This window comes from Ovis aries, chromosome 4 (assembly GCF_016772045.2).
Source record: "Ovis aries strain OAR_USU_Benz2616 breed Rambouillet chromosome 4, ARS-UI_Ramb_v3.0, whole genome shotgun sequence".
Lineage (NCBI taxonomy): Eukaryota > Metazoa > Chordata > Mammalia > Artiodactyla > Bovidae > Ovis > Ovis aries.
This window is the reverse complement of record NC_056057.1, coordinates 55,021,502-55,042,603: the sequence shown is the minus strand read 5'-3', so window position 1 is coordinate 55,042,603 and position 21,102 is coordinate 55,021,502. Positions and strand designations below refer to the sequence as shown.

General features: G+C 38.5%; 1 protein-coding gene across 7 annotated transcripts in view; it reads left to right on the top strand.

Moving 5' to 3' along the window:
• The window catches only part of MDFIC (MyoD family inhibitor domain containing), a 96,055-nt gene that overhangs the window by 39,847 nt on the left and 35,106 nt on the right, over positions 1-21,102 (top strand). For 6 of the 7 annotated variants that reach the window (XM_012176761.4, XM_042248573.1, XM_042248578.2 and 3 more), the window contains exon 4: positions 20,362-20,634. In XM_012176761.4, the coding sequence (XP_012032151.2) occupies positions 20,362-20,634 (273 nt within the window). Of the gene's footprint in view, positions 1-18,004; positions 18,123-20,361; positions 20,635-21,102 lie in introns of all 7 variants that reach the window. The other variant, XM_042248576.2, reaches the window with a different exon arrangement.

The window sequence follows — 21,102 nt, the reverse complement described above, 5'->3', positions numbered from 1 at the left end:
TTACATTTATATACAGTTGATGGCCCCTTTATGTAACTTTCTAAGAACCCTTTTATTGAGAGTGTCTTGATTCAGAGTTTTAAGCCAACTTCTGGTCAGTTACACTGAGAGTGGTCTTATCAGTGAATAATTTATCATAGTAATGGCTTATATAGCAAAGAAGCATAATATCTAGAAAAATATTGCCAGGAATTTTTTATGGAAGCACAGTGTATGATTTTTCTAATATATTTGTTTATAAACTGAATTACACAATAAATACATGGTCCAAAAGGCTGTGCAAATATTCTCCAGCCACACTGCTTCCCATCAGTTCAGCAGTATGCTGAGCCCTCTTCTACTTCAGGGCTTGTCACAAATGGTTAGCCTGGCCTGGAACCCCATTAATCCTCTTTGTGAGGCCCTGTCCCCTTCAGATCTCTGGAAATGCCATTCCTGTGTATCCAGACCAAAATAGTTTCCTTGTTGTTCTCTCTGATAATAGTAGTTTTCTTTTATAGCACTTACCGTCATTTCAACTTGCATAGTCTATTTCTTATTTGTCATCTGATGTTTAGTCTCTTTTTTCACCTCTGTTTAGTCCCAGCACTTTAACCCACTATTTTATCTCCAAGTGCTAAGATAACAATCTTAGTTTTCAGTGTTTTGGTTTTTTTTTTTTTACTAGTTCCAGTTATTATCTGTGTATTTTTGTCTACTGTTGGAAACAGAACACCATTCTTTTGATTAAAATAATACAAGGTCAGTGGTGATGAACAAACATGACATTCTTATTTTTCCAGTTCTTGTAAATTATAGACACTAAATGGCTGTATAAATTATAAAATGTGTGTGGGATAGCTGTGAAGCTTTGGAGGATAAACACAGTTGCTACGGGTTCTAAAAATCATCTGGATTAAGTAGACGAAGCCTTATCAGAGGTATGGGAGAAGGCAGTTGTGCTTCTTGTTGTTCAGTCATTAAGTCGTGTCTGACTTTTTGTGACCCCATGAACTGAAGCATGCCAGGCTTCCCTGTCCTTCACTGTCTCCTGGAGTTTGCTCAAACCCGTGTCCATAGAGTCAATGATGCCATCCAACCATCTCATCCTCTGTCACCCCTGTCTCCTTTGCCCTCAATCTTTCCCACCATCAGAGTCTTTTCCAATGAGTTGGCTCTTTGAATCAGGTAGCCAGAGTATTGGAGTGTCAGCTTCAGCATCAGTCCTTGCAATAAATATTCAGGGTTGATTTCCATTAGGATTCACTGGCTTGATATTCTTGCTGTCTAAGGGACTCTCAAGAATCTTCTGCAGCACACAGTTCAAAAGCATCAGTTCTTTGGCGCTCAGCCTTCTTTATGGTCCAACTCTCACATCTGTACATGACTACTGCAAAAACCATAGCTTTGACTATACAGACATTTGTTGGCAAAGTGACGTCTCTGCTTTTCAATATGCTGTCTAGGTTTGTCATTGCTTTTCTTCCAAGGATCAAGTGTCTTTTAATTTTGTGGCTGCAGTCATTGCCCACAGTGATTTTGAACCCCAAGAAAACAATATTTATCACCATTTCCCTTTTTTCCCTGTCTGTTTGCCATGAAGTGATGGGACTGGATGCCATGATCTTAGTTTTTTGAATGTTGAGTTTTAATACAGCTTTTTCACTCTCCTCTTTCACCCTTGTCAAGAGGCTGTTTAGTTCCTCTTCCCTTTCTGCCATTAAAGTGGTATCATCTGCACATATGAGGGTGTTGATATATCTCCCGCCAGTCTTGATTCCAGCTTGTGAGTCACCCAGCCCAGCATTTCACATGATGTACTCTGAACAGAAGTTAAATAAAGCAGGGTGACAATATACAGCCTGGATGTACTCCTTTCCCAATTTTGAACTTGTCTGTTGTTCCATGCCTGGTTCTAACTGCTACTTCTTGACCTACATACAGGATTCTCAGAAGGCAGGTAAGGTGGTCTGGTATTCCCATCTCTTTGATAATTTTCCACGGTTTGTTGTGATCCACACAGTCAAAGGTTTTAGCATAGTCAATGAAGCAGAAGTAGTTTGGTTTTTTTGTTTTTCTTGCTTTTCCTGTGATCCAACGGATTTGATCTCTGGTTCCTCTGCCTTTACACATCCAGCTTGTACATCTGGAAGTTCTCAGTTCATGTACTGCTGAAGCCTAGCTTGAAGTATTTTGAGCATAATCTTGCTGGCCTGTGAAATGAGTGCAATTGTGCGGTAGTTTGAGCATTCTTTGGCACTGCGTTTCTTTGGGATTGGAATGGAAACTGACCTCTTCCAGTCCTATCGCCTCTGCTGGGTTTTCCAAATTTGCTGGCGTATTGAGTGCAGCACTTTCACAGCATCATCTTTTAGGATTTGAAATAGCTCAGCTGGAATTCATCACCTCCACTAGCTTTGTTCCTAGTGATGCTTCCTGAGGCCCACTTGACTTCATATTCCTGGATGTCTTTCTCTAGGTGAGTGATCACAGTAGCATGGTTACCCAGGTCATTAGACTTTTTTGTTTAGTTCTGTGTATTCTTGCCACCTCTTCTCAATATCCTCTGCTTCCATTAGGTCCTTGCCATTTCTGTCCTTTATTGTGCCCATCTTTGCCTGAAATATTCTCTTGGTATCTCCAATTTTCTTGAAGAGATCTTTAATCTTTCCCATTCTATTGTTTCCTTCTATTTCTTTGCATTGTTCACTTAAGAAATTTTTCTTATCTCTCCTTGCTATTTTCTGGAACTCTGCATTCAGTTGGGTGTGTGTGTATGTGTTAAGTTGCTTCAGTCTTGTCTGATCTTTGTGTCCATGGGATCCTGAAGGCAAGAATACTGGAGTGGATTGCCATGCCTTCCTTCAGAGGATCTTCCCAACCTGGGGATCGAACCTCTCTTTTTTATGTCTCCTGCATTGGCAGGCGGGTTCTTTACCACTAATGCCACCTTCTTTCCTTTCTCCTTTGTCTTTCGCCTCTCTTCTCAGCTATTAGTAAGGCCTCCTCAGACTTATTTATGTTTCTAGGTATAGCAAATGTACTTAAGATTTTATTTAAATGATTGAAATTGAGAGGTATAAAATGAACATTATTGTTTTCTTATTCCATTCCTTCATTCATTTTTTTCTAAATGACCACTTTCTAAGTGCTGGAGCAGATATTAGGAAGTGATGGGCACTTAATAAATGCTCATTGAGTGACTATACAAGTGGATGAATGACATGCATCTTCCTACAGAGGAGCCTCCTATCTGGTGAAGAGAGCAGACCTTTAACAAATTTTGCTCTGGAAGCAGACAGGAGGGCAGTTTGGGGTCAACATGGGACATTGCTGACCAATGAAACTGGAAGATGTCTCCTGGAGGACTTCTGGGAATGGCATTTTTGTATTCTTAAAAGAGACAGTTGGAATGAGCTCCCTCTTTTTTTCAAGGACTATCATCATCTCCCAATGTGGTGTCTGGAGTTGTGTCAAGGAGTTTTGTAACTATGTAGGGAAAAGTCAGACGGGAAAGTAGACATGCCAAAGATGGCAGTGAAAATATAGAACCTGCGGAATTAATGATACTAGAGCTGTCCTATCTTTGGGTTTCTTGTTACGCTAGATAGTACCTATCTGAAAGCTCTGTGAAGGCAAGGTCTTTGAAAGTTTGGTTCACTGTAAATCCCTTATGCCTAGCACAATGGCTGGCACAAGAGTATGTACTCAACAAATATTTTTCAATAATGTGTTTAATTTAGTATGTAGCCAAAGGTACCTTGATGAATTTTGTGTGTTTTAATGGCAAAATTGGAGGAAGAAATGTTTGCATAAACGGTCTCAATCATACTCATCTTCAAATGTGGTTAATGAGCTTGTTCCTTTGTGTTTAAGTCATTTCCTGATGCTTATGTTTGGGTAACATTTTATTGTCACAGAAGTTCAAATTATCTTGATGTGTTGGTGAAGGCAAGAATCTAAAATTCACATTCTACCAATCAGGCTCCAGAAATTTAAAGCAGCCTTGTAAGGAGGTAGGGAGAGAGATTTCATCTTAGGAGAAGACAAGATAATGAGAAAATAGTGTTATTTTCACTTATGCATTTTTCTATTGAAATCTTTCCATTATGTTTAAGTTTATAGTACATTGTTCACATATGAGAATTTTAAATGTATATTTGTGAATCTTCCTGTACAGTCTTGGAAAATTTTATTACACCATTTTCCTGAAACTGTTGTTCATTTCTGGGATAAGCAGCTCTTTTATTCTTTATGGAGGAAATACAAGATCTCCTATTGGGGCTGGACATGACAGTTAGGACCATCCTAGTCTTAGAGTCAATTCTGAGAACTTTGCTTGGAGACCTGTTTTTCAGATTATGTCAGAGACAGCATCATCCGTAATGAGAGCTGTTCTTTGAAGTAAAGTACAAAGGTTTCCTTGTCTTGAGTCATATCTTAAAGAAATTTATTGAAGAGTGAAAAGCCATCCTAATAACAAATACCCACCAATGAAGTTTAACTGTTATGTGTTCTGTTAAAGCTCTGGGGAATTCATAATGACAGAATTTAAACTTTTCTTCTGATTTATCTTATATAAACTACTGAAAATAAGTTGACTTTTTAACTGTTCAGTTAGCAATACATAGTTTTCTCTGATTCTATATCTCCTAACTGAAACTTAATTTGCATTGCCACTTCTGAAATCTCAAGGAGAAACCAATTTTACTTGTACATTAAGTTGGATTTACTTTTATTATAGGGAGGAGGAAAAACTTTAAGCTCTATAATTTGGTATACTGACTTTTCCTAGGCTGTTTTCAAAAAGGTCACTTGACTAGTATTTTTGATGTATTTCCCTATGCATAGTTTGATATCTATAACTGAATCTTTAATTCCCTTGTAACAGAGTGGGTTTCTTGAATCCTTCCTATAGCATCACCATCCTCATATTATGCTTTTACAGCAATTCCCTAGACTCGTGAAGGTGAAGGAAGAAGTTTATAATGGTACTGAATACCAAACTGTTGCTTGATTTATTCAGGAAGGTTGTTATACACTGGGATCAAGTGACAGCTTAAAAGCTAGTATAATTTATCATCATCAGTTAATTTTCACTGGGTGTCCACTGGGTGCTGAACATTGTACAAGGCTTTTTGTCAGCTGGTATGCACCTGATAAGGTTGATGGAACTCTGAGAAGATAGAATCTTGTCCTTAAGGCACTTGCTATGTAATCAAAGGCAAGGCAGCAAATGCCTAAGGTTGTCAAGCTCTGCGTGCAAAACCCATGTAATTGAAAATACTAATTTTAGAAGGGCTCTTGTCAGCAAATGAAGGTCCTGTTCTCATTATTACCTACACAACCACCAGAAGAAAGGGGATAATGTTGGGTGGACCAAGAATAGGTATCTATTGGTCCAGTCCCTGGCTGACCGGCACCCATTTCTCTTTTGTGTCTACACAGATACATTTTGTTCCCTACATATCATTTCAAAATATTCCTACCTAATGAGACCCTGTCTTCTTTTGAACAAGCTGTGTACTCTGCCTGTCCCTAATAAGAAACAAGTCACGTTCCTGTGATACTCTAGAGCTAGTGTCATTTGGTCATTATTCCACAGACTTCTGGGTGATCTTTATTCCTCCTCTAAAATGATCACGAAATCTGATCTCAAACAGATGTGGGTGTAGTGCCTCATGTTCTTGGAAATTATGGCCTAAAACGTATCTGATGGTATAGGAAGTATAGGATAGCTGCTCTGTAAACTCAAGTACAGGATTGGTCTAGAGAGTGTCCATATCACCCTGGTGCAGGATAGTCCAGAAGATGCTGTGGCCAGGGACTACCATGTGCATTCTAAGTTGCTTCAGTCGTGTCCGACTCTGCGACCCCATGGGCTGTAGCCCACAGGCTTCTCTGTCCATGGAATTCTCTAGGCAAGAATACCAGAGTGGGTCGCCACTTTCCTTCTCCAGGGCATGTTCCTGACCCAGGGATCGAACCCAGGTCTCTTAGGTCTCCTTCACTGGCAGGTGGGTTCTTTACCACTAGCACCATCTGGGAAGCCCAGGACTATCATGGGCATCTTTGTTAAGTTTCTTCCCTAAACTTGGCCTGGCTTCTGTGGCCAGTGGATGTGTTACCTGAGGATTATCTGCTAAGAAGTTTTCCCTTATTGAGTGTCCTTCATGGCCATCTCTGAGAAGGGCTTGGGGGAGGATTCCCTTGCAGGGGCCTTAGCAGTTCTTGTTGGTAGCATCAGGGATTGCCTTAAGGTGGAATCGTCACAATTCTTTATTTGCTGGACTAGGAATTTTTTTTTTTCCTTAGCTATATAAGTTCTTTAAGATATTTGTTAGTTGCTTATGAATATACCCCTCCACCCCCACCCGCTACCTTTTTTTCCTTTGGAGGTGGTTGTGGCATGCTCTTTTTCTGGTAACTGGTATAAAAGTTATGTGTCAAATAGTTTGACTCTGGTTCCTTGACTAGCCACGTTTGTTTCAGGATTCAGGGATCGCTCTGTTTCCTTTAGTCTTGATTTAATGGCTTCCTGTCACTTGCTCTTCTGTGGGTGGTGAAGCTTGACTCAGGTCATATGCTTCCTCAGGCTCCTTCCCCAGCTTGTATCCCTTGGGAATGAGTCATGGGAACTACCGAGCATGAGGGAGAGACACTTGAGAGAGCCTGGAGGTTCAGGCTCCTACCACTCCTGCACCTCCCTAATATCCCCTCATTTCATTTTCCAGCACATCACATTTACCTGATCAGCACCCTGCATTCAGACTGGAACAAATAATATGACTGCTGAAATTCAGATAAGAGATCTGAACTTCAGCAGTCTAACCATTACTGGCTACCAGGACTGTTTCTTACATTTTTATATCTGTGAGTTGCACAAAGGCTAGTGAGGGCTGAAATCTAGCCCTTGTTCTATTCACCAAAGCTTGCACTCAGGCAAGGAAGACTTTTTGAAATTTGTCTGTATTGAAGAGAGTGTCTGTTTCGATTTATAGAATACCTGATTTGTTTGTATGTTGCTGGGTTTGGCTGTATTGCTTGCAGGTAAAAAAGCTTTCTTTAACAAAACTCTGCTTTTTCTAGTTGACTTTCATGTTGGCCAGTTAGATGGAGTTTGTTGTTTTCTTACAGCAGCTACCAAAAGCCAGGAGAACTCCAAAATACCAATATATGGGTAGATTTCTGCAAGTCCCCTAAAGCTCCACCCTTCCTTTGCATGTACTCTGTGTCCCAAGGACTGCAGACTGCTTGTTTTAACTAGGCGTTTTGCTACTGTTTCATATTGACTACTGACATTCCAGCTAGGATGGTAGTTCAGTTGCTCAGTGTGCCAGACTCTTTGTGACCCCATGGACTGCAGCACACCAGGCTTCCCTGTCCTTCACCATCTCCCTCAGTTTGCTCAAACTCATTTCCATTGAGTCAGTGATGCCATCTAACCTCATCCTCTGTTGGTCTCTTCTCCTCCTGCCTTCAGTCTTTCCCAGCATCAGGGTCTTTTCCAATGAGTCAGCTCTTCCCATCATGTAGCCAGAGTATTGGAGTTTCAGCCTCAGCATCAGTCTTTCCAGTGAATATTAAGGACTGATTTTCATTAGGATTGACTGATTTGATCTCCTTGCAGCCCAAGGGACTCTCAAGATCTTCTCCAGCACCACAGTTCAAAAGTATCAATTCTTCGGAGCTCAGCTTTCTTTATGGTCCAACTCTTATATCCTTACATGAAACCTGGAACAACCATATATTTGACTATGCAAATCTTTGTCAGCAAAGCAATGTCTCTGCTTTTTAATACACTGTCTAGGTTTGTCATAGTTTTTCTTCCAAGAAACAAGTGTGTTTTAATTTCATGGCTGCAGTCACCATCTGCAATGATTTTGGAGCCCAAGAAAATAAAGTCTGTCACTGTTTCCATTATTTTCTCAATTATTTGCCGTGAAGTGATGAGACTGAATGCCATGATCTTCGTTTTTTTGAATGTTGAGTTTTAAACCAGCTTTTTCACTCTCCTCTTTCAACCTATTCAAGAGGCTGTTTAGTTCCTCTTCCCTTTCTGCCGTTAAAGTGGTATCATCTGCATATATGAGGTTACTGATATTTCTCCTGCCAGTCTTATTTAGCTTGTGCTTCATGCAGGCTGGCATTTTACATGATATAAGCTGAAGAAAAAGTTAAATAAGCAGAGTGACAATATACAGCCTTGATGTACCCCTTTCCCAATTTTGAACCAGGCCATCATTCCATGTCTGCTTCTAACTGTTTCTTCTTGAGACCTGCATACAGGATTCTCAGGAGGCAGGGGAAGTGATCTGGTATTCCATTCTCTTTAAGAATTTTCCAGTTTGTTGTTGTGATCCACACAGTCAAAGGCTTTAGAGTAGTCGATAAAGCAGTAGATATTTCTATGGAATTCTCTTGCTTTTCTAATGATCCAACAGATGTTGGCAATTTGATCTCTGGATCCTCTGCCTTTATAAATCCAGCTTGTACATCTGGAAGTTCATGGTTCACGTACTGTTGAAGCCTAGCTTGGGGTATTTTGAGCATGGTCTTGCCAGCATGTGAAATGAGTGCAGTCGTACAGTAGTTTGAACATTCTTTGGCACTGCCTTTCTTTGGGATTGAAATGAGAACTGACCTCTTTCAGTCCTGTGGCCACTTCTGAGTTTTCCAAATTTGCTGGCATATTGAGTGTAGCACTTTAACAGCATCATCTTTTAGGATTTGATATAGTTCACCTGGAATTCCATCACTTCTACTAGCTTTGTTCCTAGTGATGAGTTCTATGGCCCACTTGACTTCACGCTTCAGAGTGTCTGGCTCTAAGTGATTGATCACGCCATCATGTTTATCCAGGTCATTAAGATCTTTTTTGTATAGTTCTTCTATGTATTCTTGCCACCTCTTCTTAATATCTTCTGCTTCTGTTAGATCTATACCATTTCGGTCCTTTATTATGCCCATCTTTGCATGAAATGTTCCCTTGGTATCTCTAATTTTCATGAAGAGATCTCTGCTGCTACTGCTGCTAAGTCTTAAGAGAAGAAGATCTCTAGTCTTTCCCATTCTATTGTTTTCCTCTATTTCTTTGCATTGATCCCTAAGGCAGGCTTTCTTTTGCTAATCTTTGGAACTCTGCATTCAGATGGGTGTATCTTTTCTTTTCTCCTTTGCCTTTCACTTCTTTTCTCAGCTATTTATAAGGCCTCCTCAGACAACCATTTTGCCTTTTCACAATTTTTCCCCCCTTTGGGGATGGTTTTGATCACTCACTGCCTCCTGTACAATGTTACAAACCTCCTTACAGAGTTCTTCAGGAGCTCTGTCTTTCAGATCTAATCCCTTCAATTTATTTGTCACTTCCACTGCATATAATCATAAGGAATATGATTTAGATCATGGTGACATCAGATCCTCATGACTAACAAAAAAGTTTTTGTTGAGTCTTAAGCCAACTTTTTCACTCTCCTCTTTCACTTTCATCAAGAGGCTCTTTAGTTCTTCTTCGCTTTCTGCCATACGAGTGGTGTCATCTGCATATCTGAGGTTATTAATATTTCTCTTGGCAATCTTGATTTCAGCTTGTGCTTCATCCAGCATGTTTCGTCTGGCATTTTGCATGATATACTCTGCATATAAGTTAAATAAACAGGGTGACAATATACAGCCTTGACATACCCCTTTCCCAATTTTGAACCAGGCCATTCATTGTTCCATGTCGGGTTCTACGTGTTGCTTCTTGACCTCCAATCAGATTTCTCAGGAGGCAGGTATGGTTGTCTGGTATTCCATCTCTTTATGAATTTACCGGTTTGTTGTGATCCACACAGTCAAAGGCTTTAGAGTACTCAATAAAGCAGAAGTAGATGTTTTTCTGAAACTCTAGTTCTTGCTTTTTCTATTATCCAACAGATGTTGGCAATTTGATCTCTGGTTCCTCTGCCTTTTCTAAATCATGCTTGAACATCTGGAAGTTCATGGTTCATATACTGTTGAAGTCTGGCTTGGAGAATTTTGAGTATTACTTTACCAGCGTGTGAGATGAGTGCAATTGTGCGGTAGTTTGAGCATTCTTTCACATTGCCTTTCTTTGGGATTGGAATGAAAACTGGCCTTTTCCAGTCCTTGGCCACTGCTGAGTTTTCCAAATTTACTGGCATACTGAGTGGGCTTCCCTTGTAGCTCAGTTGGTAAACAATCTGCCTGCTATACAGGAAACCTGGGTTCAATCCCTTGGTCGGTAAGATTCCCTGGAGAAGGAAATGACATCCCACTCCATTATTCTTGCCTGGGAAATCCAATGGACAGAGGAGCCTGGCAGGCTACAGTCCATGGGGTCGCAAGAGTCCAACACGACTTAGTGACTAAACCAACAACCAACCAGTATTGAGTGTAACACTTTAACAGCATCATCTTTTAGGATTTGAAAAAGCTCAAGTGGAATTACATCACCTCCACTAGCATCATTTGTAATGATGCTTCCTAAAGCCCACTTGCTTTCACATTCCGGGATGTCTGGCTCAAGATGAGTGATCACACCATCATGGTTATCTGGGTAATGTAGATATTTTTTGTATAGTTCTTCTGTGTTTTCTTGCCACCTCTTCTTAATATCTTCTGCTTCTGTTAGGTCCATACCATTTCTGTCCTTTATCGAGCCCATCTTTGCATGAAATGTTCCCTTGGTATCTCTAATTTTCTTGAAAAGATCTCTAGTCTTTCCCATTATATTGTTTTCCTCCATTTCTTTTCATTGATCCCTGAAGAAGGCTTATCTCTCCTTGCTATTCTTTGGAACTCTGCAATCAGATGGGTATGTATTTTCAGAGTGCCTCACTCCACCCTGAACCCCTTCAGGGGTTGTTGAAGTTCACTGGCAATAGCAGCACAGGCTTCAGTCTCCCTAAAAGCGGACGGCAAATGCCATTGCTGTTCCATCTCTGGTAATGCTGTTGGTAATTGCCAATTAGCAGTTGATGCTATTCCTGATGCAGGTTTTTATATTAGATCAGAATCCTCCATCTTAGGATTTTTGACTTGTATTGTGCCTTACCAGAGAGCCTTATCATATTTGTTGTTGTTCAGTTACTAAGTTGTGTCCTCATGGACTGTAGCATGCCAGGTTCCTTGGTCATCAACTATCTCCTAGTGTTTGCTCAGATTCATATCCATTGAGTCAGTGATGCTATCTAATCATTGTATCCTCTCCCTTATCACATGGAGGGGGGCTAAACACACCCAGTAGCAGACTGGGTCTAGGACCTATGCCAGAAAGCACTTCTGCACCTATCTAGATATCTCAATGTGTATGCTAAGTTGAAACCTAAGAGTATTGCATGCTTCTTAATGGGCTGTCTTCTTATATGCTTTGTGGTCCTTCAAAGCTGCAGTCGGTATGTAAAAGCTCTGGATGAATCTGAAAATTTCAGATATTTGGGATTTTCAGTATATGCTTTTTTAAATGCCATCCACTCTAATTTTACTTTTGTATATGCTGCCTAATGTTTGTAAATGCTAAGTAAGCCAAGTGTTTTAGATATGTTATTTGAAAAGATAATATTTGATATGTTCTATCCCTTTGTGATAGAAAACCAGGTGATTTTAAAGTGATTACATCTAAAAACAAATACTAGTTTTAAAAATCTTTCCCTATAAGCCTCATGGTGAAACTAGCAAGGTCAATAAAATGTTTAATTAATGGTATGAGTTTTGAAGTGAGGTGTAGCTACCTGATACTTCCTAACTTGCTTTTGTTTTCAGAATTTTGAGAAAAAAACTTCCATTTGTTGAAACATAGCATGATAACAGTAGGACTTTTCAAACTTCTGCTTGCCCACTAATTGATCTTAAAATAAAACACACAAAGGAAATGCCTTTGTATACCTAAACATATTCCATGTATATGTGTGTGTGTTAGTCACTCAGTCATGTCCAACTCTTTGCAACCCCATGGACTGTAGCCCACCAGGCTCTTTTGTCCATGGGATTCTTCAGGCAAGAATACTGGAGTGGTCTGCCATTTCCTTATGTAAAATAGATTTTTGGATTGTGCTATCTTTTTATTAATGTATTTTCAGGCATACAGAAAGCACTGTTTAGGCTATTTATTCTCTGTAAAATATTAACACATATTTATGTAGATGTTTACTATACAGTTATAACTGGAGAAGGAAATGGCAACCCACTGCAGTATTCTTGCCTGGAGAATCCCTATGGACAGAGGAGCCTGGCAAGTGACAGTCCATGGGGTTGCAAGAGTCGGACACAACTGAGCGATTAGCACACACACACATAGAATTATAAATACTTATAAGCAGAGGTCACTTTATCAGTTAAGTCAAATAATGGAAAATACCTATTGAGTCAGAGAACAAAGGAGACCACAGCAACTAGAGGCCCCATCTTCACAATGGGATTATATAGGTGGACAATATGTTCTTTTAATATATAAGAGAAGATTGCAGATAGCAATCCATAAAGAAACCTGCTAACTTAAACTGAAAATAGTCTATTCTCAAATGTATGGGTGGTGGGCTCCTCTTATCCAGGTAAGTTAAGTAAAAACTGTGATATTCAAAGGCTGGCATAAAGTGAAGCCAAATTTGTCATCCGTTTGAGGATAAAAACATGATGTAACAAAAGCTCCACTTGGAGGGGATGTAATAAAGATTTGTATTATTCTTTGGTGTACTCCCTGGGGACTTTTCTGTAATACATGAAGATATTAAAAAGAAAATGTAGATCACTTTTGTTAAAGGTATTTTTTTTTAAATTTATTTCACTGTATATTTATTTGAAATCTGCTTGTTTACAAGAAGGTTTGGGGTTGACTTATAAGGGAGGAAAGGATCTGGTAACACAGAATAAAAAATAAAAGCCAACTAATAAATCAGAATCAAATGGGGTGGGGGTTAAGTAGGGGAGAGTAGGGAGGGAGAGATCAGTGGGGTGGAACTGGGAAGACAAACCCTTCTAGGTCTATGAGATCTATCATCTCCTCTCCTTTTGCCAATGAACGTCCTACTGCCCAGAGGGATGCAATAATTTTCTCAAGCTCAGAGAACCAGGAAATACTGGCTCCATAATTCAAACCTTAGTGGGTCTTGTTTGTCAAAGTGTACACACTTCCCACTACCTGTTGTTGCCAGTATCTTGCTGAAGAACATACTTGTGTACAAATTGCTCCTGATATTAAGGTGACCGACTGGTCCCAGTTTGCCTGGGACTGTCCTAGTTATAAAACCATTAGTTCTGCCTCCCAGCACCCCTTCAGTCCTGGGAAAGCTGGGATGGTTGGTCACCCTGCTGGATTTCCTTCCAGCCATGGTAAACGTGCAGTTGGACAGAGTTGTATCACTGTGCTAGAGTGGTGGAGTAAGGCTGGGATAACTTTTCTGCAGAATCACAACATGCACGATTATCCCTCGGTGATAACTGGCTCCTACCTTATAAAGTGGAGCAGTTGCTTTCTAAGATCCACCAGAATCTGTGGATTCGGCAGTGGTCTTTCCACTACTATTAGACTGTTTCGCTTCTTTTTTGCTAGGGAAGTATGATGTCTTTTGGATCTTTGGGGCTAGGGACAGTTTATGTATATTATATGTAGATGTGCTTTACATAGTTATTCATAGGTATTGGTAGAAGCTATGTTTTATCATGAGTCGCAGCATTAATCCCATGGCTAAATCCAAGTTTATTTCTTATGTAACAGCATGAGATGAGCATTCCAGGTTAGTAAGAGGCTCTTCTCTCTGCTGCCATGCAGATTCTTGCTGTTTGGTTTCTCCAATATCTCTTAAGGTATTTCCCTCAGCCGTGGTCAAAGCTGGGTAGCTGCTAAGTGCAGGGAAAAAGAAGCATAAGGAGGACACACCCAAGTCGTAAGGTCTAGGCCTAGAAGTGACAGAAATAAATTCTTCTCTTCAGCCCTTCAGAGCAAACATGGTCACATGGCTGAAACGAACTGCAAGGAATGCTGGGAAATGGGTTAGCCCCATACCCGGGACTGATGGGTAGGATGGATCTGGGAAACTGCTAGCAATAACCCTCTTCTAGACTATATTTAAAGATGTTCAAGTACTTCCTAAATGTTCTTTGTGCAATGGAGAAAAGTGCTCAATTCTCCAGACTTCTAAAAGTTGTATTCTTTTGTTTGGGGAAGAAGTACCTCCAACCCCTGACATCTGATGATTTATTTTGCAATAATTAAAAAGGAATCACTGTTAAAATTACTAATCTACATGAGAGTATCAAAGAACAATCCCCTCTATCCTGTGAGACCCCAGTCACGTAAGCACAGGATTTAATTGAGATTCTTAAATGGTCAAGGTTCTAAAAAAATTATAATTCCAAAATAGATATCAATATGTTAGTATACACATTAAATAAAATGAAGATGGAGAAGATGTGATGGAAAAGTTTAGAAGCTTGAGAGAGAAATAAATTTCAGAAGGCCCTTGGAGAGGAACTAAGCTCCTGGTAGAAAATGCCAGGAGCTTCCAGACTGTGTTTTAGAATGCTGGGTCTATACACTGAGAAAGGTTTGTATCACGCTGATTCAAGTTGTCTAATAGCACATTTATTTTAGCCCAAATTTACATTATGACAATAAGTATCAATAATATAGTTTAGTCATATTAGTGCATATTGAAATAAATAACTTTTAAACCTATTATTGTATGTAGATGTATATTTTATGTATATTTAATAAGATGCTATTTTGTTATAAGTATATATAAAGTCTACATGTGTATGTGTGTGTGTATGGATGGGTGTCTGTTTGTCTGTCTCATAGTGACCAAGGAGTAGCATAGTACTGGGTACCCAACAAAAGCTTTGTAACTATCCCTAGGAAGAGTAAATTCGGTTTATACCAAGTCAGTTTCCCCCTTCCACATTCTATTCTCCATATTCTATTTTGATCATTTTGTTACTGACAATTTTAAATCCTAAGCGTTTAATTCAGGTTTTTTTTTTTTTTTTGGATATGTGCAACAGCCATTTAAACTGACTAAATGGCATGAGAATTCTTTTATAATTTTATTAAATCTGACTTGTGTAAAGAGACCAGCAACTGAAGATGATTTGCACATGCTAATAGATTATATGTTAGAGCAGAGTGTTGCTTTATATTGCTCCTCCAGCAGCTGCAGTCTCAAGTAGTTATTACTAGCTCCAGTATCACCCAGTTGTTTTTTAAATTATCAAAAGAAGTTCATGCTATTGACTCATTACTCCCATACTTATTATTCTTACTGAAAATCGCTAGATCTAGTTCTATCGGTTTCCTTCCTGATTGAAAACATTTGAACCTAGAAAGCATAGTATTTCTTAAGACATTTGTAACTATTCATCATGGATATTAAAATTACAATCATGCTGCATTGTGTGAGAAATGATTTTTTTAAAAATCTTAACACATATGGTAAGCAGGTGACCAATGCTATCCAGGTTTGGAGATGCTGAATGTTCAAATAACTGGTATTTGAAATTTTGATGTATTGCATTCGTTACTAAATCTCAAGAATACATTTTTTTTTTTTTTTTTGCTCACATAGAGTAAGTTTAAAATGGGGTCTTTTGTGGAAGCACCCATCCTGTTTAGAATGATATAACAGATGCTGAATGTTCACATATCAAACAAAATGCCAGCTTTCTGTAGAAAAGAGGTGTCAAAAAGTTTCTTTGTACCTTTAACGCATGTGATTATGTAGTACAAAATGCAGAGTTTGTAAAATTTCTTGAATATACAGGCAAAAAAATGAATAATTCAAAACAACTCATAAGTTCTACATTCTATTGTCCCTTTATAACGCAGGCAGAAGATAGCAGTGCACTCCCAATAGAGCTGAATTTGCACAAGTTACACCTCTGAAAATGCCAGATGGTCTATGGTCTACTTTTGAGAGCTGTCACATATGTAAAGATTTGAAAAAAGAAAGACAGCTGAATGAGAGCAGTGGATCATTAAAGGGAGAGCGAGGGTCCCTAGGCATCACTTGTGTTTTAAGAAGCATTGTGTCGTTCCCATATTAGTGTGCTTTTTTTTTTTTTTTTAAAGCCATACACAACTTTTACTCGGTAAGGGGAAAAAATCTATTTAAAGCTAAGTAGTTATGGTTTAATCAGTCAGTCAGACGTTTTTGTTCTTTATTCAGGAATGCAATCATGTTTCTGATTTGGTTTTAGTTGTACATTTACTGTAAGATTTAAGTCACATCTCTGAAAAAGCATCAGTGAAGTTGAAAGTCTGTTAATATAACTCATATATCTAGGTTTTATCCAATTTTGATTTGCTTATATTTGCTTGCATCTGACAAAATCACAATGTTAAGAAATTGGGAGTGAAAAGGGAATACTTGGTTATTGACCATAATACAAACTATACTAAAAATACTTAGGTGCCAGTGAAACAAAAATGTATGTACCATCATTTACCTGCTAACAGAAATAGATATAACTTTGAAGATTGAAATGTAGATAAATCATTAAGAATATGTTTGAATGTCACTCTGACCATATACAGTAATTTGCAAATAGTCAATTTTGATGGTAGGAATAGGTCAGGTCTGTCGGTTTTAGAATTTGGTGGCAAGACCTGATTATCTTTTACCACCTTTATTTTTATTTATAGGGAATGCTTGTTAAATAATAATTATAAATTGATCTTGGATTATGGAATATGACAGGGCATTTTTGATTGATAAGTCTCCACAGCATTGGTCAATAACATTTCAACTTAACCCAGCTCTCAATTGCTTGAATTATTCTTTTCAGAGAAGAAGTGGTCCAAAACATTCCATTTATTTGGTGAGATTACTGGAAAGAGCTCTGAAAAGAACACCAAATTAGGTTTAACTATCTTCTTTGGCATCCCGTTAAATACATATGCATAACTGGTTTTATGTTCAATAGCAGTCATTAGGATGTCATTCTAGTTGATACAAGAAGTTACAGGAGCAGCAAATTAATCTCTAGATCAAATGATTGCACACCCATAAGAAATAGATCTCCTTTTACACAAGCCTTGATTGTCAATTTTAGCTTTGAGAAGGACATATATAGTTGCTAAGCAGAGAAATAACCATTTTCTTCTTTTTTCCTTTGCGTCAGAAGTTAGGAGGAAAACAAAACATTTTGATAAATTTTACAGCCATTACTCTGTGCTATTCTCAAATACTAAATGTTTAGATAATTATTCTCCTTTGTCACTAAAAAATGGATTAACTCTAAGAGTTCATATATTAGTTTTATAAATTGGGTATTAACATTAATAAACTTGGTATGAAAGGATGCTTTTGTTAAGTAAAAGAAGAATAATAAACTTTTTTCTAACAATGTCTACATTCATGAGGAATAAAATAGTCTGGTATGTTAAGATATTTTTCAAGAGACATAGCATATGTGAACAAGAATGGAAGTAAACAATGTGTGCTAAAGACCTGTCTAATTTGTCAAAAATATTTATGAAGTCTTAGGTAGTCCCAAGATAACAGATAATTAGTCCATTTTAGCCATTATCAGTTCTATGTGTAACTGTTACAGTGTTGTGTGATATACTTATTTCTAAGTCGACCTCTTAGTATTCAGATTTAATTAACATTTCATAACTGTTCATAATCTTAAACAGAAAAGACTAATTAAAACAGCAGCTTCGTATTTTGAAATTCCAGGAAATGATAAAATAGTAAAATTTGACACCAAATTGTTTTTGCTGTTGCTGTTTTTTTGCTGAAATTCTATGATTGATAACTCTGCTTTGGACCTATACCAGCAAGATAAATGTGGGTTTTAAGAACTCATTACTTAACCAATGTAAATAGATAACATTTGTGGGGGAGATCAGGACTCTGAGCTTCAAAAACCAGAATCCATTTTAGCTAATTTAAATAGAAAATATTTATCAGTAGCATATAGACTCTCCCAGGAGTTTTACAGCCAAGGATCATGCCCACCAAATGGGTGCTTTCCTAATGAAAAACCTTACTACTACTGCATGCTTTGCCCACTGATCTGCTAGGAAGTGGACACCAGACACTGCACCCACTGCCAAGATCGACAAATGCCCCCTTTACTGTCTGTGCTGAGAGGCTCCACCACCCGGGTGTGGCTGCCATCTTGCATCCGTACTTCTGCATGTGAGTTGTGCTTCTGCTTGGTAGAATGTAAGTTACATACGTGCCCTCTAACTTGAGGAATGTAGGGATGAGTTAGAGGAAGTTATCAAAATCTATGAGGGTCTTTAGAAATGCTGGGCAGCATAGATGATCAGTAGTCACTGTGCTTGTTTTGTGATTTGTTGGCCAAAGAAATTAGTTTTCCCTTTTTAGTGTCATGCCAATAAATGTTATTTTATATGTTTCTTTTAAATTCTTCATTTATAAACATTGAAAACATCTGAAATTTCTTTGTATCAGATGCATTTGTATTTGCATACACAAGTACTTTGGTGACTTGCTCTCCTGTTCCATTGGTTTTGTCTATGTCTGGACCAAGGCCATACTGTCTCAGTCCATGTGTGCGTGTGTATTCAGTCGTATCTGACTCTGCAACCCCAAGGACTGTAGCCCACCAGGATCCTCTGTCCATGGGATTCTGCAGGCAAGAATACTGGAGTGGGTTGCCGTTTCATCCTCCAGTGGATCTTCCTGACCCAGGGATTGAACTCACCATTCCTGCATTGGCAAGCAATCTGCTGAGCCACTGGGAAAGGCCAATCACTGGTGGTCCAGTGGTTAAGACTCCAAGACTTTCACAGCGGGTGTGGGTTCAATCCCTGATTGGGGAACCAAGAATCCCACATGCCGTGTGGCAGAAAAAAAAAAAAAAAGATTTGAGTGATAAATATGAACTGTCTATATGATTTGTGCTTCCCTGGTGGCTCAGATGGTAAAGTGTCTGCCTACAATGCAGGAGACCTGGGTTCGATCCCTGGGTCAGGAAGATCCCCTGGAGAAGGAAATGGCAACCCACTCAGTACTCTTGCCTGGAAAATTCCATGGACGGAGGAGCCTGGTAGGCTCCCTGTCACCCTGGTAGTCCATGGGGTCACAAAGAGTAGGACATGACTGAGTGACTTCACTTTCACTTTTCACTTTAGTTACTGTAATTTCAAGATAAGAGTTTTTATCTAAGTCAAATCCCACAATCCTCTCTTTCTTCCTTAAAATTTCCTTAGTGATTCTTGACTACTCTTATAAAATTCTGGATCCGTTTGTCAAGTTCCACATATAAGCCTTTTAGAATTTTTATGGGAATTGCATTACATAAATTGGGGATAATTACTATATTACCAGAATTAACATACTTACAATCTTTTCATTTATTAGTTTTTTTTTTTAATGTCTTTCAATTATGTTTGGTCAGTTTTGCCATAGAATCTCTTCCCCCTTTTTCCTAGCTTAATTCCTAGAGACTTACAGGCTTTTTTGTTTGTTTGTTGGCTTGTTTTTCTTTTGTTGTTTCTGTAAAGAGTTCAGTTCTTGCATATTTGCTAGTTGCTTACTGTTGCCTTATAGAACTTCACTGAATTTAATATGGTTTATCATGTATACGTCTTGCTAAATTCTTGGTTTTTCAGACTGTATAGTCTCTTAGATTTCCCCTGGAATATTCAATTATGTATCCATCTCAAAAATGTTTCTTCCTCTCCAAGACTCAGACATGTTTTTTCTTTTCAGTGTTCATTGCTTTTGCCAGCATAGTGTCGCGTAAGAGGGTAAAGGCAGGCATTCTTTCCTTGGTCCTGACCAAACGGGAACACTTCTGTAGGACTGACATTAAATTTTGATAAATGTGTTCTATCAGATTGAGGAAGTTCTCTTCTATTCCTACGTTTCCATAAATGGTTTATTTTTAAAAAAATATGGAAAAGATTTTCTTCAGAATTTAAAGTGGAATTAAAAAGAAAACAATACAACACACCGTCTTATCCAGCTTTGATGCTTCAATTCTTTGTTCCTTTCCTTTTGTCTCAAAAGGCAGTTGAGTAGTTTATCATTGTCAGGGATACTCAGATAATATTGCAGTGTCTGTGGCACCCAAAATAGGACCTGGGACTTAGCTGTTGAATGAGTTTTGAATTACCTTTTTCAGATTTCCAACTTAAATTTACTTAAAAGAAACACCGTTTTTTCCTCTTCTTTTTGTGTCCCTTATGTAAAGTTACTCTTGATGACCCTTTCCATTTCTCTTTTAGTAATTATGCTTTCTCTGTATTCGTCTTTATTTGTGTGTCCCTCTCCCACCCCCCACTAGGATCATGGATGAAACCCAAGAAAGTCTGTTACTGATTGGATTTTGATTATTTCCAAATACTCATTTTTTTAACTGGAAAAATATTTCCTGTTTTTCTTTTTCTTTTTCTTTTTCACTTAGCCCAACCTCAGCGCTTGCCTCAGCTTCAAACTGCAGTGCAGGAAAGTGAGGAGGAAATAAGCAAGATAAAGAACGGCCACCCAAGTCTGAGCAATGGCAATGGAATCCACCATGGGGCCAAACACATATCTGCAGAGAATCGAAGACTCTCAGCACCCGTTTCTCAAAAAATGCATAGAAAAATTCACTCCAGCTTGTCTGTAAACAGTGACATCAGTAAGAAGAGTAAAGTAAATGCTGTCTTTTCCCAAAAGACGGGCTCTTCACCTGAAGGTAAGTGTGATGCGTATGCGTGTTTTACTTGACCAGATGTAAAACCATATTCACAAAGAATTATTTGATCAAGCAAATGTATGAAGAATGTTGCTTTGCCTCCAAACAGGAATTTTGGTAAAATGCAACTTCCCCAAAGGAAAGCCCAGGCTATAACGGAAGCATTGCCGGCTGACATCCTGCTTTTAGATTGTCTTCTGGAGTGAACAGTCATAACTTTAAATATAGCTGCTATACTTCTTTTTAAACCACATTTAAAAATGTGAATACCATGTTTTGGTGGAATAAGATTGTATGTATTTTTTCAGTCCCTGATTCAGTATGTAAATCTCTGATTCAGAGATACCTGCTTATATTTTTTCTTGCAGTTCAGTTATTAAATAGGCAAAACTAAAAGCAAACATTTGGTAATTTTCATGCTCTTGACAGAGAAAGGGCTAGGTGAACTCTTGCTTGACTGACTAGCAT